Source organism: Sturnira hondurensis, unplaced genomic scaffold, assembly GCF_014824575.4.
Source record: "Sturnira hondurensis isolate 20B ecotype Veracruz unplaced genomic scaffold, ASM1482457v3 Scaffold0006437, whole genome shotgun sequence".
Lineage (NCBI taxonomy): Eukaryota > Metazoa > Chordata > Mammalia > Chiroptera > Phyllostomidae > Sturnira > Sturnira hondurensis.
The window spans coordinates 10055400-10081037 of record NW_028079068.1 but is presented as its reverse complement, the minus strand read 5'-3'; the positions used below and the strand labels follow the sequence as shown (position 1 = coordinate 10081037).

The following is a 25638-nucleotide window of genomic DNA, read 5'->3' as shown; positions in this document are numbered from 1 at the left end:
ACTTTGCTAAATTGAATTAAATTCATTCCTATCCTCTCGTCGCTCCTTCCAACCGAGGATGGCAGCCGAAGCGCCGTCATTGTTTTGCCCTTAAACGGCCAAACCTAGCAGAACCCGTCCTTGTCGGCGAGGCTGAAGAGGGCAGGGTAGGGGGCAAAGCAGGAAAGTCTCTCTAGTGTGCTGCCCCACCAGCGGCACAGAAAAGCGCTAGTCTGCTCCCCCGGCTGGATCCCCGGCCCTAGGTGTAAACTGTGAAATCCAGCGTGGGGGCTTGCACAGGCAAAGAAGCGATCGAGGAAAGGCACAATGAGCAGAGCTGGAAAGGAGAGCCGCGGAAACTTCTCCGCCAGCGTATATACGCTGCAAGAACCATCCAGGATGGACTGGGACACAAGGACACTCCGAGGCCAGTCGTTGAAAAGCACAATTCAGATCATACATTTGTAGCAATAAAGGCTTGAGGTCGGCACGTTTGGTTTCTAGACACCTGCGTCCACAGGGAACGGCAGCCGGGACAGCTGCCTGAGGACTCGGAGGTCATCTCTCACGCAGGTCCGGAGCTGGAAGGATTTGACAAGCGGGAACCCCAAACCCTGGTTCCTCTCGACCAAGCCCGGGGACAAGCGGAAACCTCTAGCCAAAAGCAGAAAAGACAGGGGAGATGGGGCGCGGGGAGGGATAAAGGTGTCCGCCGACTTCAGGCACCCCCAGTTTCTCCCCTAAACCAGGAGAATCCACTCCCTACAAACGACCCAGTCGAGGGGTCCTCGGGCTTTAATTTAAAGTGCCCGCCGAGTCTCGGTGCAGCTCCGGGACACTATTTCCACCTATCTCCTGCTCTGGGGCGGCGGGCAGCGTCACCTCAGCCCCTGGCCCCGGACCCTCTGCGCGCCAGAGTCGCTGAAGCTCGCGCTCCTCCCCTCTCCCATCCCCTCCCCTCCTCTTCCCTCCCTCAGCCAGTCCCTCCCCCAGCCGCGGAGGAGGGGGGGCTGGGCTTGGCTCGACGAGGCCCGTGCATTCCAGAAAGCCTAGCGAGCTAGAGCAACAAAGGAACCGGGCAGTCGGCGGGGAGAAGTCGGGGGCTGCAGCGCGCTCTGGCGAAGGTGGCGGCTGGGCCCCGGGCTGGCGCGGGGACGGCGCCGGGGACCTAGTCCGGGACCCCGGGCCCGCGCCTGGCTTCCAACGCGGGGCCCGGAGGTGGTTTTTAATGGTGGAAGAGGGGATGGGGCTGCGGATTTGGGGCCCCGGGAGCTCCCAGGGCTGAAGACAACTTGGATTGCCAGGGAAAGGGGTAGGGAGCAGTGCATCCCCGCCCGGGCCTTCGCCGCCTAAACATGGGCCCCGGGTTCCAAAGTTTTCAAAGTTGGGCGCCGAGGGCCCGCGGCGCACGGAGCATCCAGGGGAGCCCAGCGCAGGACTCGCGGGACTCACAGGTCGTCTGAGTCGCCTCCGCGGCCCCAAGGATTGCGCGTGGGCCCAGGGGGCTCCGGGGACCGGGCGGGGGGCTCCGGGGCTTCTGCTGAGTTGGCGGGTTTGGCCATGGCCACTGCCCGCCTTGCATGGGGCCCGGAGCTCTTGCCTCTGGGGCTGCTGCTGCTGCTGGGGGGCCCGGGCCGGGGTATGGCCTTGAGCGGGAACGCGACCGGGCCTGGGCCGCGGAACGCGGGCGGGAGCGCCCGGAGGAGCGCGGCGGTGACCGGCCCTCCACCGCTGCTGAGCCATTGCGGTCGGGCTGCCGCCTGCGAGCCGCTGCGCTACAACGTGTGCCTGGGCTCGGCGCTGCCCTACGAGGCCACCTCCACGCTGCTGGCTGGGGACTCGGAGTCCCAGGAGGAAGCGCACGGCAAGCTCGTGCTCTGGTCCGGTAAGCGTGCGGAAGCCCGAGTCCGCGACTGCGGTGGTGGGGTGCGGGGACTCCGGGAAAGAATAGGCTCAGGCCTGAGATTCGGAGAGGGCGGGAGCTGCACCCTGGTGACTGGGAGGAACAGAGTCGGAAACTTCTGAGCAGGCTCCGTGCAGGATGGGACCCTCGGTGATGGGGAAGGAGCGCGAGGAAGCTGAGGAAGCGGGTCACAAAAGGCCTGAGCAGGGTGGGAGAGCTAAGGATGCGGAGGAACTAGGAGCCGGTCCTGAAGGGTCTCCGAGCGACAAGAAAGGACTTAAAAGAAAGGGGAAAAAAGGAGATGCTCCAGATAAGTGCCAATCTGGAAGGTGGGTCCTCAGTGATTCAAGGAGATGTATAGACCTCGAGGAGAGAAATCCAGTTGAAGAGGAAAATGGGAAGAATGTAAATAGAAGATTTAGGCATGAGGGGTGGGAAATGAGAATTAGTGAAATTTGTGAGCAATAAGAAACCCCCTGATAATGAGTAGTTAAAAGGTAACCGGAGGCCCTGGCCAGATAGGTCAGTCGGTTAGAACACAGTCTCGGTGCAGCCCGGGGTCCCGAACACCAAGTGTGTGGATTCCATCCAGGTCAGGGCACGCACAAGAATCCGCCCATGAGTGCGTGAGTACGAGGAACAACAAATCGATGTTTCTCTCCCTCTCTTTTTCCCTCTCTCTCTCTCCCTCCCTTCCTCTCTTTCTAAAATCAATCAATAAAACTTTTTTAAAGGTAACCAGAAAGTTTCAGAAATACTGTTTTGGGAGACTGGAAGTTCAGAGAACACTGATCTTGTCTTGCTTTCACAGGAGATTTCAGAGTTTCCTCATCTGAAAAATGGGGACTTTGGTTTTCTTTCGAGATTGGGAAGGAATGTGACTATTTTGACGATTATGTGTTTGTTCTTTGGAAGTTTGGGCCCTCCTGCTGGTCTGGGCTGCTGAAGGACACCTCGGTCTGGGATGTTGAAAGCCTGTGGATACTTCCACGGTGACCTCAAGTCTCAGAGCCCTCACCTCAGTGTGGGATTATGGTCCAGCTTGAAAATCTGCAGAAAGAGCCCAAACGGCCCTTCCTTAGCGATGTGAAGTGAATTGTGTCCCCACCTGTCACTCTTCTGAGCTGGGAGTTTGCAGGGTGCTCAGGGAGGAACCTGGCCTTGTCACTCCTTGCTTCTAGCCAGCGTGACTCAAAACTGACATTGAAAAAGGAAAATAAAATCCAAAAGCCAGGCGCAGATCTGGTAACCTCCTTTTGACAGACTTCAAGCCCCCCCCCCCCCCACCTCCGTTCTTTGCCAGTGCCCAGGGCCACACGTCTCCCCGTCTCCATTCTGCCCTGGGTGCTGCTGGTAATGGTCCTGATGGGGAAGTGTGTGGGGTCGCCTGTCATTGTCAACTGGGCCACTAGAGTTCTCAAAGTTTCTCGCTGGATGTTGGACAAAGCCATGTCATGCCTGGCTTGATGCCGATGCCAGATGAGGAACTTGGAGGATGGTACCTGTGGTGGGAGCCTCATCCTTTGTGGGTACCAGGTCAGCACGTTGGCAAGGGCCCTGTGTAATCACCAGTAGCTTTGGAAAATCCATAATTATCACAAAGTCTGTGTAATTTTGCATATACGCTCTATGGTAATATGTTTGTATAAATATGTCACAAATAGTAATGTACAGTACAGGAGAAAGGGCATATATAGAAATCATCATTTTAGACTTTAAAGTTACATAAATGCAAAGCAGAAAGATGAAAGCATAAAAAAAAGGAATATGAGAAATACAAGACGTATAAACACTATTTCTCTGAGCACTACCCAAAATAAGGCTTGAGTTTAGGAGCGGGCTGTATGGACAATCCGAATAAATCTCTCAGCACTAGAATCTCGCCCAGTTCTGAGTTGCCCACACTAGAAGAGGATATTCTGTTTCTATTTGTGTATTTTGCAGAGGCCAATGGTTGAATTCTAGGTTGCATTCGTATGTGCTGCTACCCTTCTGTCATTACTATCAAATCCAGAAGGAAGGGTATGAACTTCTTTACAGCCCCTGCTCCTATCCTGAGAGCAGCTGCTGAGTGGTTTGGGCAGGAGAGTTTAGGGGTTAGAACCAGCTGCTGTCTGCGCAGGTTCAAACTCCCCTGGCTGTGCCTTGGTGGGGCAGGTTCCTGCAGGGATGCCAGCCCTGAGCCCAGATCCTTAGTTCCCTCGGAGCTCTTTTCCATAGCCCCCCAGCATCCCTCAGCTCAGCCCCATTCCCATGTGCATTCTCATTGTTCTCTTTCCGCCCAGAGCCCTTCTGTGGGATGTCCTATGAAGGAGGACCAGAAGCAGGTGTTGGTACGAGCTAAGCCAGTGGGTGGGGACAGTCAACCTGGACCAAGAGTGAGAATCCCAGACAGGCTGCCAGCTGAGAATCATAGCTGAGTGGCCAGTGACTGGTCCTGTCCTGGGTTAGGGGCTTGACTTGGCTTTAGATGTGGTCAGGTCACCTGGCTCTTGGAGATATTTTTGTAGGTGAAGGATGAAAATGATCTAGGTCGTCTTCCGTAAACTTTTGAAAGTAGAGACTACTTGTTCATCACTTCTTTCTGAAAGCCTCAGAGTTCTGAGTACACACAGTCACCCAACCACTTATTCGTTTGGGTGTTGGGTGCTTGCTGCAGCCTGGGTCAGGTTCTGGGGCGTATGGAGATGAATAATGAAGACATGAACCCTGCCGTTGAGCGGAAGACAGAAAGTGAAACATGCTTTAGCAATATTTGTGAAAGATACTGTGACAAAGTAGGATGCTGGCGGAACACAAAGGACTTTGTGGATCAAGAGAAGGAGACCCTGCCTGTTTGCTCCTTGACCTGAGAAATAAGTAGGCATTACCTGGGCCAAAGAAGGGTTGGATGGGAAGGGTTAGGAAGAGGAAACAGCACGCACTAAGGTGAAGGGGTGAGAGGGCTTGTTACTTTTAAAGAAGTTTAGCAACTTCAGTGGCACCAGATCAAAGCATGGGAGAGAGAATTATAAGAGATAAGACCTAGAGAAATGGAAAATAAAGGCATTCATTCCCTATATTAAGAAGTTTGTGTGTTATCCAAAGGATAATAAGGAGCCATTGAGGGCTTTTAAGCAAGGGAGAGATGTAATCATGTTTGCATTTTAAAAATGATCTCTGAGTGCCATATGAAGGAGCCATGGTTGGAGGGAAAACCCGGAGGCTAGTTGCTTGTTCAGAGGATGGTTGAAGGAGTCCAGGGGAGAGATGATGGGGCCGGGACTGGGGTGACAGGCTGTAGGAAGTAGACAGGCCCCACAGTTGCAGAGCTAGAAGCAATGGGACTTGCTGCTGAGTTGGGTGGAGGGCTTGATGAAAGGCGAAACCTTCCCTTTCATGAAGCCAGAAAAGGCTAGAGGAGAGGGAGGTTTAGACGAAAGCAGGGGTTCAGCTCCAGCCAGGCAAATTAGAGGCGCTTATGGGACGTCCGTGTGGAGAGTGCCGCCGGATCTGGCCTAGGAGTTGCTGCAGAGAGGTGGCCGCTGCCTTGTGCTTCTTCTGTCCAGACTCCTGAGCCTTCGGCCGTTGTGGGAGGCAGTTCATAGCGCAGGTGGGGCCAGTTCCTGGATTTGCATAGAACTCGGATCTCTCCTATCTCTCCCAACTCTCCAGAGTGGGCTTCTTCAGGGTTCAGCATCTTCTCCATTATAGCTTGCAGATGCCTCCTCTGAGGCATTGCAGGTTGATCAGATAATTGTAATACCCAGATAATCATAATACCCAGATTTTGGCCAAATCTGGTTTGGTAAGTGGAGCAAGGAATTGGAGAAGCCAGAGGCTGGCGAGCGAGAGAGGTCCCTGAGAGTCAGCACGTGGCCTCTTTGACAACTACTATGCTCTGCGTGTGCACAGGGGTGTGTGGCCAGTCACCCAGCTGTGGCATCCGGGAGGAGAAAGCCAGGGAAGCTGGAAGGAATTTCTCATTTGCCTCTCAGACATCTCGTTGAGAGATGAGAGGAGGAAGGTCGGTGGTGATGATGAGTTGTTCACAGGGTCAGATCGGGAAGCATCTCCTTAGAACTGTTCCCAAACCTGACTGGCTCCTGGTCAAAATCAGTCTATACACACAGGGCCCGGCAGAAGTAATGCCTGCTTGAGTGTAGTTGGTAGGGTAATAATATGGGTGTAATAATTTATAGTTTTAATTTGAACACTTCACCTGAAATGTCACACGGAGTGCTTGAGTGTGATATTATGACGTTACAGAATCACACGCTTATGATTTTGTAATAAAAAGGGGTGTTTTGTGTCAGGTCATTCATGCACAGACACATATATATGGAAAATACAAAATATGGAATAACACACATTCACAAATGCTGAGGTAGTTTAAAGAAACTAAAATGAGACTTCAATAGTATTGAGCACTGTTTTGCTACAGTTAATTGTATCTAGTTTCTAGGAAAAACAAATGATACTGGTAGTTGAAAAACTGAAAACTTAAAAATATGGGATAACATCCATGGGCCCACATTTTCATTTTTGCTTTAGATTTTTAACTTTTTCATTGTGAAATGTAGCATGTATGCAGAAAGTGTACAAATCTCAAAGGCATTAAACAACAATTAATGATAAGGAGCCACATGGATCAAGAACTAGGCCACAGTGGGACCCCCAGAAGCGCCCCCCCCTTTGTCTTTTCCTATCACACCCCCTCCCTCCTCTTTTAGAAGTAACCACTACGCTGATTTTTTGATAATTATTTCCTTTTCCTCTATAGTTTCATCATCTAGTTTTGGAATGCCTAAAATTCAATGTTCATGTTTTTTAACTTTATACAATGGAATCATACTGTGTGTATTCTTTCATGTCTTGTTTCTTTTATTCTGCATTATTTTGTAAGATTCATATTATCTCAGCTCATTTTCATTGCTGAATAGTATTCCTCTGTAGAATGTATCCCAATTTATTTGCCCATTTTAATGTTTAATGTTATTGTAGTTGGGGGCCACTGGGAATACCATTGCTGTGAGTGTTCTCTTATGTATTTCCTGGTGCACCTGGGTACATGCTTGGAAATAAGGACAGGTATGCCTTCAGCGTTACTAGATAACACTGAAGAGTTTTTCAAAGTGGTTGTACCAACTTACACTCCCACTAGCCCTATAGAATAGACGCCATTGTTCTGCATGATTCCTGACCGGCTCTTGATATTGTCCACCTTTAAAATTTTGCCAAACTAGTGGATATGTTGTTGTATGTATTTGTGATTTTAATTTGCATTTCCCTGATTACTAGTGAGGTTAAGCACCATTTGAGATGTTTACTGGCCACTGGAGTTCTTTTTGTGAAGTGTCTGTCCAAATCTTTGGCCCATTTTTCCCTAGGGCTAGCTGTCACTTTTAGAAGATTTGTAGGAGATCTTCATGGCTAGGAGTCCCTTGTTGGTTGCATGTATTGAAAAGATTTCCTGTTCTGTGGCTTGCCTTTTCATTCTCTGTGTCTTTTGTTGAACAGAAGTTCTGAACTTTAAGGTAGTCATTTATTAAACTTTTTATGAGTAGTATTGACTGTATTTTATTTTAAAATACGGTCCTTTTATACCACAAAGTCATGAATCTATTTTTACACTATTTTCTCAAAACTTTATAGATTTCCCTTTCATTTTAAGCACATAAATCACCTGGCATTGACTTTAGAGCTTCAATTTATATATATATATATATATATATATATTAATATACATTTATATATAAATATATAATATATTATATATAATAATATATATTAATATATTTATTAATGTATGTTATATATTTATAAATATATATTTATATGACTATAAATATATATATAGTCAATATCATTTGTTAAAGAGAATAGTCTTTGTCCACTACTCTGCCATAAATCAAGTGTTGAAATATGTATTTGTTTCTGGGATCTTTATTTGATAGGTCTATTTGTCTATCTCTTGCCAGTTCCACACCATCTTAATTTTCGTATCTTTATAACATGGTTTTTCCTCTTCTTTGAGCTATGAACTAATTTGGCAGTCTGGTAAAACCCATGGGCCCCTTCTCGGTATAGTATTTTTAAGTTCATAAAGTAAACCATACAGGACTGAAAAGAAGTATTTAGGATTATGAAGGAAATGAATTATATTGAGATACAGTTATCAAATTTTAAAAATTACTTTAATACATTTAATTTTTTAAATAAGGTCATTTTATTTTTTGAAGGTTTTATTTATTTATTTTTAGAGAGAGGGGAAGGGAGAGGGAAAGAGAGGGAGAGAAACATCAATGCATGGTTGCCTCTCATGTGGCCCTCACTGGGGACCTGGCCCACAGCTCAGGCATGTGCCCTGACTGGGAGTTGAACTGGCGACTGTTTGGTTCACAGCCTGTGTTCAAGCCACTGAGCTACACCAGCTGGGGCTAGTTATCAAGTATTTTAAAAGTTTACAATCTAATATTTTTGTGCTTCTTTAGCAATGCACTGTAAGATCTGGTGTGGGTTTAATAACCACTGCAATATCAAGGTGGTGATGAGCAGTGACAATATTTTGAGCTATCTGCAACAAAGTAATCCGATTTCTATTTGAGACAAAGCCACAGGTATCAGCAACATTACTATGGTATGTTGTTTATATTTTTAATGGAAGGAAATGCTAAATTTTAGTTAGATGTAATTGTTTTTCCCACCCAAATTCACGGATCCCTAAATTCTCTCTGAGAATCCTTCATGACCTTGAGGCTAAGAATCTGTGCTTTACAGTACAGCACTATCTGATAGAGAGTGTGGGCTATTCTTGATTTTTTTGTGCTTTGATATAAAAATAATTGTTGGTGGGATTTTTCTAACCATAGAAAAATCTTATTTTTCATTCTAATTTTTTTATTGTTGTTCACTTACAGTTGTCCCCATTCCCCCCATTACTCTCCCCTGCCTTACCCATCCCCCATCTTCAACTTTCAGTCCCCCCCCCATTGTCCTTGTCCATGAGTCCTTTATACATGTTCCTCGACTTAACCCTTCCCCTTCTTTCCCCTATAATCCTCCTTCCCCCTCCCCACTCCCCTCTGGTCACTGTTAGTTTGTTCTTTATTTCCATGTCTCTGGTACTATTTTGCTTGCTTGTTTGTTTTGTTGACTAGGTTCCACTTATAGGTGAGATTATGTGGTATTTATCTTTTACTTCCTGGCTTATTTCACTTAGCATAATGTTCTCAAGACCCATCCATGCTGTCATGAAGTGTAGGAGTTTCTTTCTGCTGCATAGTATTCCACTGTGTAAATTATACCACAGTTTTTTGATCCACTCATGTATTGATGGACACTTAAGTTGCTTCCAGCACTTGGCTATTGTAAATAACACTGCTATGAACATTGGGGTGCATAGGTTCTTTTGAATTGGTGTTTCAGGATTCTTAGGGTATAATCCTAAAGTGGGATTGCCAGGTCAAAGGCAGTTACATTTTCAGTTTTTTGAGGAAATTCCATACTGCTTTCCACAGTGGCTGCGCCAGTCTGCATTCCCACCAACAGTGCAGTAGGGTTCCCTTTCTCCACATCCTCACCAGCACTTCTTTGTTGGTTTGGTTTGGTTATGATGGCCATTTTGACTGGTGTGAAATGGTATCTCATTGTGCTTTTTACTTTGCATCTCTCTAATGGCTAGTGATGCTGAGCATCCTTTCATATGTCTCTGGGCCTTCTGTATGTCCTCCTTGGAGAGGTGTCTGTTTAGGTCCTTTCCCCATTTTATTTTATTTTATTTTTAAAGATTTTATTTATTTATCTTTAGAGAGGAAGGGGAGGAAAGAAAGAGGGAAATATCAATGTATGATTGCCCCTCGTGAGTCCCCTGCTGGGACTGGCCTGCAACCCAGGCATGTACCCTGGCTGGGAATCGAACCGCGATCATGTGGTTCACAGGCCTGCACTCAATCCACTGAACTACACCAGCCAGGGCCCCTTTCCCCATTTTAAAATTGGATTGTTTGCCTTCCTGGTGTGGAGTCATGTCAGTTCTTTTTTTTTTTAAGATTTTATTTATTTATCCTTAGAGGGGAAGGGAAGGAGAGAGGGAGAGAAATATCAATGAATGGTTGCCTCTCGTGGGTCCCCTGCTGGGAACTGGCCTGCAACCCAGGCATGTGCCCTGACTGGGAATCGAACCGCGATCGTGTGGTTCGCAGGCCTGCGCTCAATCCACTGAGCTACACCAGCCAGGGCTCCCCCACACTCTTGCTAATACAGCATTCTAAAATATTTTGACCTTTCTCACTATTAAGTTTAAAAAATATTGTCTCTTTATGGTTTTATTTCACATTTATTTCATGAAGAGTGAGAGGGAGCATCTCCTTATGTGTTTAAAAGCCATTTGTATTTTCTCTGATCTGTTGTGTTTGTCTTTTGCCCTTTTTCTATAGGCTTATGAGTTTATTATTGATTTGGAAGAGCTTTATGCACATAAGAAAATTAGCTCTTTACTTGTAGTGTGTATAAATATATATTCTTAGTGTGTTGCTTTTTATGATTTTGTTTAAATCTTTTATTTCATAGCTTCTTGGTTTTGTGTCGTATATCAAAAACCTTCTCCACTCCAAGGCTTCAAAGATCATGCCTCATCTTTTGTTTTGGTACTCTAATATGTTTAAATAATGTAATTATTTTGCTTCATCTGGAATTTATTTTTATGTAAGAAATGAGGTAAGGGTCCAACTCACTTTTTCCTTAGCTGGCCCCTCCATTGTTCTTTAAGATTTACTTAATAATCTATCTTTTTCTTAGGGAATTTATTTTTAAAGAATGAAACAATATTTAGCCCTGGCTGGTGTGGCTCAGTGAATTGAGCATTGGCCTATGAACCAAAGGTCACTGGTTTGATTCCCAGTCAGGGCGCATGCCTGGTCCAGTTAGGGGGCGGGCAAGAGGCAACCAATTGATGTTTCTCTCACACATTGATGTTTTGCTCCCTTTCTTTTTTCTTCCTCCCCTCTCTCTAAAAATAAATAAATAAAATCTTTTTTTTCTTTTACTTATTTATTTTTTTTAAGATTTTATTTATTTATCTTTAGAGAGGAAGGGAAGGAGAGAAGGAGAGAAATATCAATGTATGGGTTGCCTCTTGTGGGTCCCCTGCTGGGAACTGTCCCGCAACCCAGGTATGTGCCCTGACTGGGAATCGAACTGCGATAGCTACACAAGCCAGGGCAATAAAATATTTTTAAAAAAGAATGAAACAGTATTTTAGATGAAAAAACTAAAAACATTTTTTTTATTTATTATTTTTATAAGGTTCATCTCATTTTTACTATGGATATCCAGTTGCTCCAGCAACTTTTTAAAAAGATTTTATTTATTTATTTTAGAGAGAGGGGAAGGGAGAGAGAAAAAAAGGGAGAAACATCCATGTGGGGGTTGCCTCCTGTGCGCCCCCATCTGGGGACTTGGCCTGCAACCCAGGCACATGCCCTGACTGGGAATCGAACCAGCGACCTTTTGTTTGCAGGCCAGTGCTCAACCCACTGAGCCACACTAGCCAGGGCCAAATTACATATTTTTAGAAGTTGATAATTACCACAAATATCACAAAATCCTGAAAAAAATAACACAATATTTTTATTAATCAGCTGCCTACTGTTTCTGCAAAATATGTACATTTTGCTCTAGTGAGCTTGCCCCAATTTTTAATAAACATCCAGTAAAATTTACTTTTTCCTTATGGTGCAGTTCTATGAGTTCAGGCAAACACATGGTTGTATAACCAGCCCAGAGACAGCGGACAATCCCATCCCCCCAAATACTCCTTCTTGCTGCCCCTTTTGTAGGCAAACCCTCCTCCCCAACCCCCAGCACCCACTGTAGTTGTCTCCACCCACACCCACTCAGTCAGATTTTCTGAGAGTGGATTCTCTACCGAAGGTCACAAGGGCTCCCCCAAATGGTTCTGATCTGGGTCGGGTCTGGGTACTGTTGCCTGAGATCATTGCTTCTTACGTGACCCGACCTTGCCCTGTGCCCCTGGAATAGGCTGTGTCACGGTGAGAGCAGGGAGTGGTCAGAGGCCTCAGGGAGGTACTGGTAATAACTAAACATTTCCCTAGTGCTTGCTGTGTGACAGATACCGTCCTAAGTAGTTAACTCATTATCTCACTCTTGCCAGCAGTCCCACAAGGTAAATGCATTGTTCCCATTTCACAGACGGGGACACTGAGGCTAGAGATAAAGATTAAGTAATTTGCTTAAGATCACACAGCCAGGAAATGGGGCTGAGATTTGGCCCAGGCAGGCTAGCTGCCGTGTCCGTGCTCCTTACCCTTCTACTATATCTGCCCCCGAAAGAGCAATTACCTGCCTACCGCCATGACCCCCCAGCCCAGCAGTGTGGCCAGTACCCATGTTGGCTCTCGTGTCTTCAGAAGCGTCTCCTAATTCAACTTCTTGTTTGGGACATAGGTGCTCCTGAAGCAAGGATGATTCAGGAGGGGCGAAGGGGGCAGAATACTGAGTGAGCCCGGCCACTGGGGCAGCGGTTTCTGTCTTGCTGACACCTCCTCTCCTCCCTCTGCACTAGACACAGCCTCCTCTGTTTCTCTCCACCTCATCTCCCGTTTCCTCCTCTGGCCTTGGAGCATCTGGCTCCCCTGACTACCTCTTCTTAGCTCCCACCTGTTCTCTATCCCACCCCAGCTTGGTAAGAGGGCCCCGGGGCCCTGGGATCTTGGCGAGGGGAAAGGACTCCTGGTCTGGAGCACGGGCCCTGAGAGGGGTGGGTCCCACCCCCCTCCTTACCCCTGGGGGAGGCCTGTAGCCTTTAAAAAATGCCCTCCAAAAGGTAGAAGGTTCTCAGCGAGAGGTGCTTGTACTCCCTAGCTGGGCATTTGGAATCAGGGGCTGTTGTATAAAACTTGAACTGAATTATATAGAAAAGCGCACCGACCAGAAGCTTGGTATTCACAAGGTGGATATCCCCAGGTGTCTGGTACAGGAGCAAGAGGTAGAAAGTGAGTAGCATCCAGGAAGCTCCTCTTCAGGTTATCTTCTAGTCACCACCCCTGGCAGGGGCTTGGGAGGGAGCATTTTGGGGTATTACAGTGACTTAGAGGTTCTGTTGGCATTTAGTGGGCAGGGTCCTGCAGTGCTAAAGGTCCCATGATACATGGGACAGTCCTGCAGCACAGAAGCGTCCTGTGCAAGTGCCCTGTTGAGAAGTACCTCGCCCTATAGCTCTGAGCTGCAGGGGCCTGCAGCGAGGCAAAGACAGATGCCTCAGGCTGGGGAATAGGGCTGCCACTGTGCCTGTGGGGCTGGATGAGGAGGGGGCTTCGCTGTCACGTGTTCACACTGTCATCACCCCGCAGGCCTCCGGAATGCCCCCCGGTGCTGGGCAGTGATCCAGCCCCTGCTGTGTGCTGTGTACATGCCCAAGTGTGAGAACAACCGGGTGGAGCTGCCCAGCCGCACCCTCTGCCAAGCCACCCGAGGCCCCTGCGCCATCGTGGAAAGGGAGCGGGGCTGGCCCGAGTTCCTGCGCTGCACCCCAGACCACTTCCCCGAGGGTTGCCCGGTGAGTGCCCTGTGGGGCGAGGGGCTGCTCAGGGCCGGGCATAGGGCCAGCCTGGCAGGAGGGGAGACGGGGGCGCCCAGAGCCTCCCCTCCTGGGAGACCCCACGTCAGCAGCCACGGCTCAACAGCCCACAGATGCCAACTGAAGCTTGTAAGCTGGGCCCATGCATCAGTGCCTATCCTTTTATCTTATTTTTAATGAAAAGATAAGTGTGTGCAACAAGTACATTTTGAGCACCAGCTGTGTCGGGTGTTAGGGAGGTACAGCAGTCACAGACGACAGGAACCTATCCCATGACATTTGCTGTGTAGTTAGGGAGTCAAGGCACAAGTAAGACAGCTAGAGACACTGAGACGGGATGTGTTCTAGTTCTGGGTGACGAAAGACAGCTCATGAGTGATGCCAATAGTGATGATAATAATGATGGTAGTAACTCTACTCGTTACTATCTACTACCTGCCAAATACTATTGTAGCATTTTATATCTCTTTATCATTTACCCCTTAAGCCCCACCACGAAGTAGGTGTGTGTGTCACATGCTGTTGAGTCAGCTCCGACCCCTGGTGACCCTATGGATGAGTGACATCTACAACGTCCTGTCCTGTCCTCGCCAGCCCTGCTCCGCTGCTGTGCACTCGTGCCTGCGGCTTCTTTCACGGAGTCAGTCTACCTCATACTTGGTCTTCCCTTTCCCTTCTGCCTCCCATCTTTCCCAGCATTAATGTCTTTTCCAAAGCACCCTGCCTTCTCACGATGTGCCCCACATAGGGCAGCTTCAGTTTCGTCATTGTTGCCTCCAGCGCTGTTTCAGGCTTGTTGGCTCTGGGGCCCACATGATCATCTTGCTGGTGGTACAGGGCACCCCCAGAGCTCTCCTCCGACCCCATATTCATTCCAAATGAATCCTTTCCCCGCCGCTACCTCATAGATGGGGAAACTGAGGTGACAGGGAAGTCAAATAATTTGCCACAGGCTGTCTCCAGCGTCTGTGCCCTCAGCCACGCCACCATACTACCCCTGCGCCCCTTACTAAACCCAAGGTCTCCCTGAGCCTCCTGCTCTCTTTTGTACCATCCTCCTACCCTTCTTCCCTTGTGCTAGAATGAGGTGCAGAACATCAAGTTCAACAGTTCGGGCCAGTGTGAGGCTCCGTTGGTTCGGACCGACAACCCCAAGAGCTGGTACGAAGACGTGGAGGGCTGCGGGATCCAGTGCCAGAACCCGCTGTTCACGGAGGCCGAGCACCGGGACATGCACAGCTACATTGCGGCCTTCGGCGCCGTCACGGGCCTCTGCACGCTCTTCACCCTGGTCAGCCGAGGGCGGCCTGCACGCGGAGGGGTCAGGGGAGGCCCGGGACCCTCAGCCTGCAGAGTGGGAAGGGAGCCGGATTGTCAGTGAGAGAGGCTGGGCTCTGGCGCGGGGAGGGAGGTGGGGAGAGGACGACTTGGCAGCGCTGGGAAGGGGGGCTCCCCCGGGGAGGGTCATAGGCAGGGTCATAAGGGCATCTGTAGCGGCCAAATAACCCAACCTCACAAAACGGACCCCACTTCTCTCTTCCAGGCCACTTTCGTGGCTGACTGGCGCAATTCCAACCGCTACCCTGCGGTTATTCTCTTCTACGTCAACGCGTGTTTCTTTGTGGGCAGCATTGGCTGGCTGGCCCAGTTCATGGACGGTGCCCGCCGCGAGATCGTCTGCCGTGCAGATGGCACCATGAGGCTTGGGGAGCCCACGTAGGTGTCTTGGGGACCCAGAGGTGAGGGGAGGAAGGCTGAAGTGTGTGTTTACCGCAAAAGGGATTTCAGGGTGGGATTAGGGTCTGCCTCTTTGCACCCGGGGTCTTGCAGGGGTGTCAAACCTTTGGGCGTCTCCGGGACACACTAGAAGAAGAAAAGTTGTCCTGGGCCACATTAAATACACAAACACCAATGAAAACAAAAATAAATTCACCATGTTTTAAGTAAATTTACGATTTTGTGTTGGGCCCCATTCGGAGCCATCCTGGGCTGCGTGTGGCCCGTGGGCCGAGGGTTGGACACCCCTGGAAGGACCTTGGTTTCAGTATTAGGACCTTGACTGTTTGCATCTGTTCGAAGGGGCATCTTCTGTATCCTCTTCAAATCTGCCTGGGTCCTGGTTTCAAGCCCTGACTCCTAGGGAACCGCCAGACCTGAGAGACAGGGGTGCAGAGACAGGGTGGAGAGAGCTGGTAGAGGGAATACAGAATGGCCTCCCCCAGTGACACCCCACATGTCTGTGTAGCTCCAACGAGACCCTGTCCTGTGTCATCATCTTTGTCATTGTGTACTACGCCCTGATGGCTGGTGTGGTCTGGTTTGTGGTCCTCACCTACGCCTGGCACACCTCCTTCAAAGCCCTGGGCACCACCTACCAGCCGCTCTCCGGCAAGACCTCCTACTTCCACCTGCTCACATGGTCACTCCCTTTTGTCCTCACTGTGGCAATCCTCGCTGTGGCCCAGGTATAGTAACTGGTAGGGGACTGGGGTCCTGAGTGGGATGGACTCGGGAAAGGGGGCCAGTGACCAAATCTGTGCCTCCCGCCCCTTCTGGCTGTAGGTGGACGGGGACTCCGTGAGCGGCATCTGTTTTGTGGGCTACAAGAACTACCGATACCGCGCTGGGTTCGTGCTGGCCCCGATTGGCCTGGTGCTCATTGTGGGCGGTTACTTCCTCATCCGTGGTGAGTGAGGACCAGACCAGGACCAGGGCACCAAAACAGGCTGAGAACCAGCTTTGTGAAAGCAGGAACTAGGCACTGCCAGCTCTGCTGCCTTCACAGGGGGATCTCGGCTGGGCCACACTGGGTCTTGTCTGCCTAGTAGGGGCCCCTTCTAGGCAGACACAGAACCTTAGGCACTCTGTGTGGGACAACACCTTTGTGTTGGCCAGAAAAGTGCACCCCTGTTTTCAGAGCCTTGATCCACATTCACAGCTTGTTGAGTGGGACTCAGAGTGGTTCCAGTCTCCCCTCAGCCCTTGGCCAGGTGCACTTGGGTGGTGGGTTGCCTGCTCTGTCCACATGGACCAATTTGGGGACTTCGGTGTAGTGTGCTCCCCCAGTGTTTGGGAGCGTGATTTCCCATCACCCTCCTGCCCACAACACATATACACACACAGTTGTCACAATATGCACAGATCCTCTGGTCCCTGATTTCCCCATGTCAGTCTGTCACCTCCACCATAAGCCTTCCTATCTTCTTTGCTCATTTCCGTTGCTTTTTTGTGTAAGTTTGAATTTCCTCCCTCCACAGAAGGTCAACCTGCTGTTCAGCCCACTTCTTTCCCCTCGTTTTGGCGGTGTCTGGGCCTCTGGCTTGTGTTTTGTGTCCGTGCTGTCCTGTGTGGTGGCCTCTTGCCACACGTGCTGAAACTAGCCCAGATCGAGACGTGTCATCAATGTAAAACACACACTGCATTTCAAAGACGTAGCACACTCGCCAGTAAGTTGTAACAGGGACTATGCATTGAAATGATAATACAATAAACAGTGGTATACTGTTTATAAAATACATTGAAATTAGTTTCACTTGTGTCTTTTTACTTTTTTATATTATTTAATTTTTTAATTTATTTTTAATTTTTAAAAAATATTTTATTTATTTATCTTTAGAGGGGAAGTAGAGAGGGAGAGAAACATCAATGTACGGTTGCCTTTCGTGCGTCCCCTGCTGGGAGTTGGCCTGCAGGGAACCGGCCTGCAACCCAGGCATGTGCCCTGACTGGGAATCGAACCGCGATCCTCTGGTTTGCAGGCCTGCGCTCAATCCACTGAGCTACACTAGCCAGGGCTCTTTTTACTCTTTTAATGTGGTTTCTGGAAAAGTTGAGATTAGGTATGGGGCTTATGCTATATTTCTATTGGACGACACTATTCTCAAGTCTCCCTTCATGCCTTTTCCAGAGAACAGCTTTGATGACCTGGCCGCCTTACGCCAGGGCGGCCGGGCCAGAACCAGCGTGCCTTCTCCTCTCTACTGTCCATCTGTGCTCTGTCCCAGTCTTTCCCGTCCACAACACACCTGCCACCAGCTGTGCTCCATTTCTTCGGTGTCTCCAGTTCCCACGCTTGACACCAGCACAGGAGCAATCAGGCTGGGACTCCAGGGCCAGGGAGCCTCCCCCGCCACACACACCCCCTCTCAGGAGCACGGCCTCGCCCCACTAATGTCTGAGGTGTCCCTTCTGTCCAGGAGTCATGACTCTGTTCTCCATCAAGAGCAACCACCCTGGGCTACTGAGTGAGAAGGCTGCCAGCAAGATCAACGAGACCATGCTGCGTCTGGGTGAGTGGGTGCTACCCAGCCCAACACTGCACACTCCTGGCGCTGTGGGACCTGCAGGATAGGGTCTTGAGGGTGTCGTATGTCGGTGGCACAAGTTAGCAGTTGTGGGGCAAGACAAGGCTCTGTGTGTGTGTGTGTGTGTGTGTGTGTGTGTGTGTGTGTGGTGGTAGCAGCTTGAAAGAAGGGGACCTTCTCAGGTGGAAGAATTCAACTTCATGCCAAGACTGTTTCTTCACGCCCGCTTCCCTCCCGCCCGGGCCTCCCACAGCTGCCTCAAATGCCCTCGTGCCTCATTTTGGAGACTGCAGTTCTTGAACCAGGCCTAGCATGAATTCACCCCAGACTGAGCTGTCTTTCAGGCCCTCCTCCCCACAGCTGCTCCCACGCCTGGGATTGGTAACACCTTGCCCACCCCTGGCCCTCCGCAGGCATTTTTGGCTTCCTGGCCTTTGGCTTTGTCCTCATCACCTTCAGCTGCCACTTCTATGACTTCTTCAACCAGGCTGAGTGGGAGCGCAGCTTCCGGGACTACGTGCTGTGAGTGCAGGACCGGGGCGGGGCTTAGGGACTTGGGGGAGCCAGAGCCCACACCGCAGAGTCAGCCTGCCTGTGCCGTCCAGCAGGAATCTGCCTCTCCCTTGCTCTGGGTGCCCAGGATGTCAATTGCCCTGTCATTTGCCAACATGCAAACAGCCCTCAAGTCCCTGATCAACTCTGCACCCCCATGGTGGCTGTCTGGCTGTGGCGTTTGTAACTGTTAAGAAGCCACCTCGTTTTGGCTTCTCTGACGGACTCTGTTAGCTGCAGAAGTTGCTCTCTCCAATTCTCACACGTACTCGTTTTTAGAACTTATTGGAGAGCCCTGCCCAGAAGTAGTTACTCTCTGTGGTGAGTTAATAGCCTGGTAATGCCTGCTGACTTGCCTGTGTTTTCATGTCACAATGAGGACCAATCAGAGAGTGAGGTATCTCAGCTGTTAAAAGACTCCAGGAGCAGCCGTTAAAATGCTTGTTAAAATGACTGCCAGTCCACATCGACTGCTTTAGACTCCTTCAAGGCTCCAGCTCACAGTGCGGGAAGCTCTAAACCACACGGGTGCCTGGGTCTCTCCCCTGGGGTTTTGATTTAATTGTCTGGGGTGTGGCCCAGACATCAGTAGTTAGGAAAAGCTCCCAGGTGACTCTAATGAGCACTCACGGTTGTGAATCGGCGCCAATTGTCTGGGTACCCACCCGGGATACCCATCTACCACCCCTCGCTGTAGGTGCCAGGCCAATGTCACCATCGGGCTGCCCACCAAGAAGCCCATCCCTGACTGTGAGATCAAGAACCGCCCTAGCCTCTTGGTGGAGAAGATCAATCTGTTTGCCATGTTTGGAACCGGCATCGCCATGAGCACCTGGGTTTGGACCAAGGCCACGCTGCTCATCTGGAGACGCACGTGGTGCAGGTGGGGTCGGCAGCGAGCCCGTTCTGACTCTGAGGCCCTAGTCTCTCCAGCTTAGGGGTCCCTATCATTAGGCTTTGTCGGGTCCCACGTCTCCCAGCACAGCCTGCGGCAGGTGTGATTTCTGAGCCTGTGCAGTTTCTCCAAGCTGCCTTCTCTGTGGCTCACCACTGCCCCCTGGTGACGCCTTCTGTTCTTGGGAGCCCTGGCTAGGGGCTGAACCCACTGCCAGCATCTTTTAAGAGTGGAGTGATTTGAGAACTGGGCACACAGGAGCCTTGCATTCTAGGCCCCCATCTTTGCAGAGTCGTCCTCCACTCCTCAGAGTCCTTGAGGACTACAGGTCCTCTGAAGGCCCCTGCCCTGGAGGGGTTCAAATCTTGTGGTCTCTCACAAGATTTGATGGGAAGTGGCCACTCCTCCTCTCTCCCTCCCTCCCTCCTTCCCTCCTGCCGCTCTCAGGTTGACGGGACAGAGTGATGACGAGCCCAAACGCATCAAGAAGAGCAAGATGATCGCCAAGGCCTTCTCCAAGCGGCGCGAGCTGCTGCAGAACCCAGGCCAGGAGCTCTCCTTCAGCATGCACACCGTGTCCCACGACGGGCCTGTGGGTAAGCTTCGGCCCCTGGCCTCTCCTGGAGCCACTCCATGCCAGCAGCACCATGCCCCATTCCTTCCCGGGCTGGCATGGACACGGGACTGTTCGGAAGGCCGTGAGGACTGCAGTGCTGCCGCCTGTCCTCACAGTCATTCTCTTCCAGCCCCCTACCATCCCAGCGACTCTCCCCTCTCTCTTTCTGCCCCGGTTTCAGTAGTTTGTTTCGTTTCCCAGAGGACTCATCTCTCTTCCCCTTCTCCTGTCTTCTCCAGCTCTTCTCCCTGGACTAGAGTAAGTCAGGCTTTCAGGAACTAGATTTCTGGCCTCTAGTGGGGTCTTGCTCTTGTTTTGGGTGCCCAAGACATCAATTGCGCTGTAATTTGGGAGTGGGTAGAAATCACTGTGATTACCGGGGTGGGTTTTCTGTGCAAGATGGTGTGGGAGCCATTGGCAGGGGAAGGTGAATGAATGGTGCTGAATGAAGGAGGAATGGTTGACTGCAAGGGACTGGGCTGTCTCGATTCCTTGTCTTTTCATTTCTACAGCGGGTTTGGCCTTTGACCTCAATGAGCCCTCAGCTGACGTGTCCTCTGCCTGGGCCCAGCACGTCACCAAGATGGTGGCTCGGAGAGGAGCCATACTGCCTCAGGATGTGTCTGTCACCCCTGTGGCAACTCCAGGTATGGGGTTCGGGTTTCTGTAGGAAGGTGAGGGTCATAGAGGCTGGGGGCCACTGGGACTGTAGTACCAGGAGCTGCCAGAAAACAAGAGGGGAGGAAAGCTGGGAAAGATCTAAAGTGTGGGGCTGAGGCCCCAGAGGCCTAGAGCGATGGGTCCCAGAGCTTGGGGGTCTGAGGAGAGAACGGTGATGTAGACAGAGTCAGGGTCCCAGGCTCATGTTCTCTCTCCCACCATCAGTGCCCCCAGAGGAAAAAGCCAACCTGTGGCTGGTTGAGGCAGAGATCTCCCCAGAGCTGGAGAAGCGCCTGGGCCGGAAGAAGAAGCGGAGGAAGAGGAAGAAGGAGGTGTGCCCGCTGGTGCCTCCCCCTGAGCTCCACCACCCAGCCCCAGCCTCTGCCTCCAGTGCTGTTCCTAGGCTGCCACAGCTGCCTCGCCAGAAGTGCCTGGTGGCCGCAGGTGCCTGGGGTGCTGGGGACTCCTGCCGACAGAGAGCCTGGACCCTGGTCTCCAACCCCTTCTGCCCAGAGCCCAGTCCCCTGCAGGACCCATTTCTACGCAGCGGCCCAGCCCCCATGGCCTGGGCTCAGGGCCGCCGGCAGGGCCTGGGGCCCATTCACTCCCGCACCAACCTGATGGAGGCGGAGCTCATGGATGCAGACTCAGACTTCTGAGCCAGGAGACCAGGACCTGGGATCGGAAATAGCAACAAAGAACATTCTGAGGCTCTTCTTCCTCCCTGAGAGTCTTTCCCCAGGGTTTCTTCTTCCAGAGCACCTGAGGGCCGGTGCCCTCCCAGGAAGGTTCTCTAGGTTTGGCTTGTGGTAGAACTGTGGGGAATAGCCCCAGCAAAACCATGGGTGGGCCTCACCCAGGGAACAATGCTGAGCTCCAGGGCCCCTGTTTCCGCCCCACCAGCTGGAGTCTGGCTGGCAGCCCTAGTCTGCAACAAGGTCACAGGGTGTGCAGAGTCTCTGGTGGCGCAGTAATGGCGGAGGTAGGAGCGACAGTACCCGGAGTGGGCTGTGGCGGCCAGGAGGCAGCCAAACCGATGTCTGGCAATTGAGGGCTGCCCCTTTCTGTACTAATGGGTGCCCTTTCCTGGCACCCTCAGACCAAAAATGTTTATTGTGTCATTAGGCCTTTGTCTAAGTGGGAACAGGGCTCCCTTCTCCTTCTTCCAGGCAGTTGTGGGGCTGGGGTGCCTATTCCCGTAGGGGCTGTACCCTCTCTCCACGGGTGTCCAGCCGGCCCCACCCCAGGCTAACAACCCAGCCCATGTCCTCCCATGTGCACCCTCCTGCCCTCCCTCCCTTTCCCATTTCAGTTCAGCCAAGCCAACCTCTTCCTGTTTCCTGGTTGTTGGTTAGGACCCAGAACTGCAGCCTTTTCCATCCCACGCTCATCCCCTACCTGTGTTGCTGGGCTCCATCTCCAAGGAGATGGGTGCAGCTATAGAGCCCAGCGTGGTGTAGAAGCAGTGAGTGGCAGGAGCCTCATTATCTCTTCCTGTATCCACCCAGTGGGGGATGGATCCCTTGACTTAAAGGGCTTCCCTGGGAAGCTGCTGGAGCTTCAGGCAGGCAAGGAATGCTCCCTTCAATTCCGCAACTAGTGGAGGAAGAGATTTCCAACCTCTTGTAGGCCCCTTCCATGTCTCCAAGGCCCCAGCTTCAAGAACCAGGCAGCAGTTAGCCTGAGGAGCTGACTGGGTTCCAGATGGGGGATAGGGCTTGGGAGAAGAAATATAAACAGTAAATAAAAGGTTTTTATATAAACTCTTGGCCTCCTTCTTTTCCATAGGCCCTAGGCTCCACCTAACTGTTTATCAGGTCCTGATCTCATCTGTCTTCTACTTCCTCCTCAGGCTATTATGAAAGGCCGAGAGCTTGGGCTCAGCACTAATGAGGTCGTGACGGTCAGATGTCTGGCTGATGTGGGCTTCAAGTGCTGGCCGCCCTTCCTGACTAGTTGGTTCTATACAGACAAAAACTCTTCTGTGGCCACAGCTGCCTCGCTGTGCACTGATCTTAGAGGATTAAGAACACACACGGGTGGGCAGAGGGGATTGTGCTAAAAAGAAAAAGGAAAAACTCATGGACACGGAAAACAGCATGGTGATTGCGGGGGTGGAGGGAGAGGGAGGGGGTTATGGGGGCATAAATGGTTGGACACCTCACTTGGGGTAGTGAACACACAGTACAGTGTACAGAGTATGTGCTGTAGAACTGTGCACCCCAAACCTGTATAATTTTGTTTACCAGTGTCATCCCCATTAATTCAATGAAAGGGGGGAACCCCACAGCTTGCCCTTAGAGTGACAGTTGGAAGTAGGCACCCCCCTGCTAGTGTAGATGGGAATGGCTCCTGGTGGCAACCCTGGGCCCCACCTCTGGGCATCTCCTGCCTTCTATAAGGGATGTCAGGGGGACCTAATGCATTCTGATGCATAGGTTCCTCCCCCTGGGCAGTCGAAGGAATTCAGACTTCCCTGAAGGAAGCCTGTTAGCCCCACTTCCTCCAAAAAGATGTCAGTAGAAGCCTGGGAACTGAGATGCAAGGACTCAGGATCACGTGGAAAGGAAATCGGTAGAAGAAAGGGGGTGCGACCCTCACACAGGGAGGGTATTGTGGAATATTGACCAGACTGGCTGGGAGTAGCTCATGTGATGGGGTTGCAAGCATTTTGCCCAGAGCTGTATTGCAGGGGAAGGGGAACCAACTTCACTGATCTGACCATAGTCTCGGTACTTTGCATGTGTATTATTAAAATAATAGTTATTTTTATTAAATGCTTACTAGGCTCTCTGCCAAGTACTTCACACGGATTAACTCAAATCTCACAACGAACCTTTGGGTCACTGTTAACACCCGCGAGGTGCTGAGACACAGAAAGTTTCAAGTTTACCCAAGGCCGCGCAGTGAGTAGTGATGCTCGGATCCTACTTCAGCTCTGGCTCCAGAGTTGGCTCTGGGGCACTGCGTTCTGCCTCCTGTTTAATTCAGGGGGGTCAGAGGAGCTAGTTTTTGTGTGTCTGTCTATCTGTTTGTAAAAACAAGCTCAGTGAATCAAAATGACTTGCCCACAGCCTCACAGCTAGTACGTGACACTGTGCCCAAGGTCTTCCTGACTCAGTCCCAACTCTTTTCACTCTCAGTTCTGACTGTTGATTTGTCTTTCTATCCGGGTTTCCTATGCTGCTCCTTCTGGCCGCTCTGTATCCCTCACTTGCCTTGCTCATTCTGGCCATCACTGCTTCTCTCAGCAGTAATAGAGCTACTTTTTTCATCTTCATTAACAACAGTATTCAAGACAGTAACATTTATCAGTGTTGTCTAATGATCTTTTCAGAAATAAGAGAATATGTTAACAATTTTCTTTCTTCTCTTCATCTCCATGGACATTCCTTCCATCCCTTTTTTTAAGTGGGAATATTTACGTAAAGGGTGGGGAATGGTATGTAGCGGGAGCTCATTCTAGGCTTTTGAAAGCTGAGACATGTTTTTCTGTCTGGCCGTGGAGGCTGACAGACTCCCTGACCACTAGAGGGCACAGTGGGCCCACCTTTTGTGAGTGCAGACATTGGGATGTGGCAGCTGGAGGTCCAGTACCACACTTCCCCCGAAACCAAGAAATCTTAAAGTATTTTTATAAGAGCACCAGATCCTATGACTGAGCCATAGGGGCCACTTTCCGACCAAAGCTACCAAATTAGGTCCCCGGAAGAAACACCTCAGGGTCCAAGAGGAGCTTGGTTCGTGGGACTGACTCCCTGTGACCCAGCCGCTGCCCTGAGAACAGGTGTCCACGCGTTCACTGCTCTGGCAGGCTCTCACCACCTCCCTCGGTCAAAACCGAGCTCGGATTCAATGGTCCATCTTCTTAGGTGGTGCGGCCTGCTTTTGTCTGTCCCAGCTTTTTTAAAGCAGCTTCTCCACTGCTCTGTCCCTTCCTTTGCCTGAGCTTTTTTTTTTTCTTTTAAAAAATATTTTGAGCGTGGGCTTGTGAACCAGACAATCGCGGTTTGATTCCCAGTCAGGCCACATGCCTGTGTTGCAGGCCAGTTCCCAGCAGGGGACTCAGGAGAAGCAACCATACATTGATATTTCTCTCCTTCTCTCATTCTCTCCTTCTTTTCCCCTCTAAAGATAAATAAAATCTTTTAAAAAATAAAAAAATAAAAAAAATTAAATATATTGTATTGATCATGCTACTACAATTGTCCCATTTCCCCCACTTAATTCCCCTCTGTCCTGAATACCCTGTCACCCACATTCCCCTTAGTTCATGTTCATGGATTGCACATGGAAGTTATTTGGTTTCTACATTTTCTTTACTATTCTTAACCGCCCTCTGTCTATTTTCTACCTACCATTTATGCTACTTATTCTCTGTACCTTTCCCCCCATTCTTCCCCTCCCACGTCCCCCCACCCCATAACCCTCCATGTGATCTCCATTTCTGTGATTCTGTTCCTGTTCTAGTTGTTTGCTTAGTTCGTTTTTGTTTTATTATTTTATGTTTGGTTGTTAATAACTGTGAGTTTGCCGTTATTTTACTGTTCATATTTTTTATCATCTTTTTCTTAGATAAGTCCCTTTAACATTTCATATAATAAGGGCTTGGTGATGATGAACTCCTTTAACTTGACCTTCTCTGAGAAGCACTTTATCTGCTCTTCCATTCTAAATGATAGCTTTGCTGGTTACAGTAATATTTGATGTAGGTCCCCGCTTTTCATGAATTCAAATACTTCTTTCCAGTCCTTTCTTGCCTGCAAGGTTTCTTTTGAGAAATCAGCTGATAGTTTTATGGGCACTCCTTTGTAAGTAGTTCTCTGCTTACCTCAGGCTGCTTTTAAGATGCTCTCCTTCTCTTTAATCTTGGGTGATGTAATTAGGATGTGCCTTGGTGTGCGCTTCCTTGGGTCCAACTTCTTTGGGACTCTCTGAGCTTCCTGGACTTCCTTAAAGACTATTTCCTTTGCCAGATTGGGGAAGTTCTCCCTCATTATTTTTTCGAATAAGTTTCCAATGTCTTGCTCTTCCTCTTTTCCTTCTGGCACCCCTAGTAACTGATGTTGGAATGTTTAAAGTTGTCCTGGTGGTTCCTAAGCCTCTCCTCATTTTTTTGAATTCTCATTTCTTCATTGTCTTCTGGTTGAA

At 50.0% G+C, this 25638-nt stretch overlaps 1 protein-coding gene across 1 annotated transcript; it reads left to right on the top strand.

Moving 5' to 3' along the window:
* The first annotated feature begins 997 nt into the window (after positions 1–997).
* On the top strand, positions 998–22250 carry SMO (smoothened, frizzled class receptor). The gene is made up of 12 exons (XM_037049224.1): positions 998–1864; positions 13234–13439; positions 14542–14751; positions 15004–15176; positions 15706–15925; positions 16023–16146; positions 17657–17749; positions 18178–18286; positions 19014–19199; positions 19659–19807; positions 20340–20474; positions 20713–22250. Exons 1-12 carry the CDS (start codon positions 1540–1542, stop codon positions 21144–21146), a joined length of 2364 nt encoding a protein of 787 aa, XP_036905119.1. The 5' UTR covers positions 998–1539; the 3' UTR covers positions 21147–22250.
* The last annotated feature ends 3388 nt before the right edge of the window (positions 22251–25638 follow it).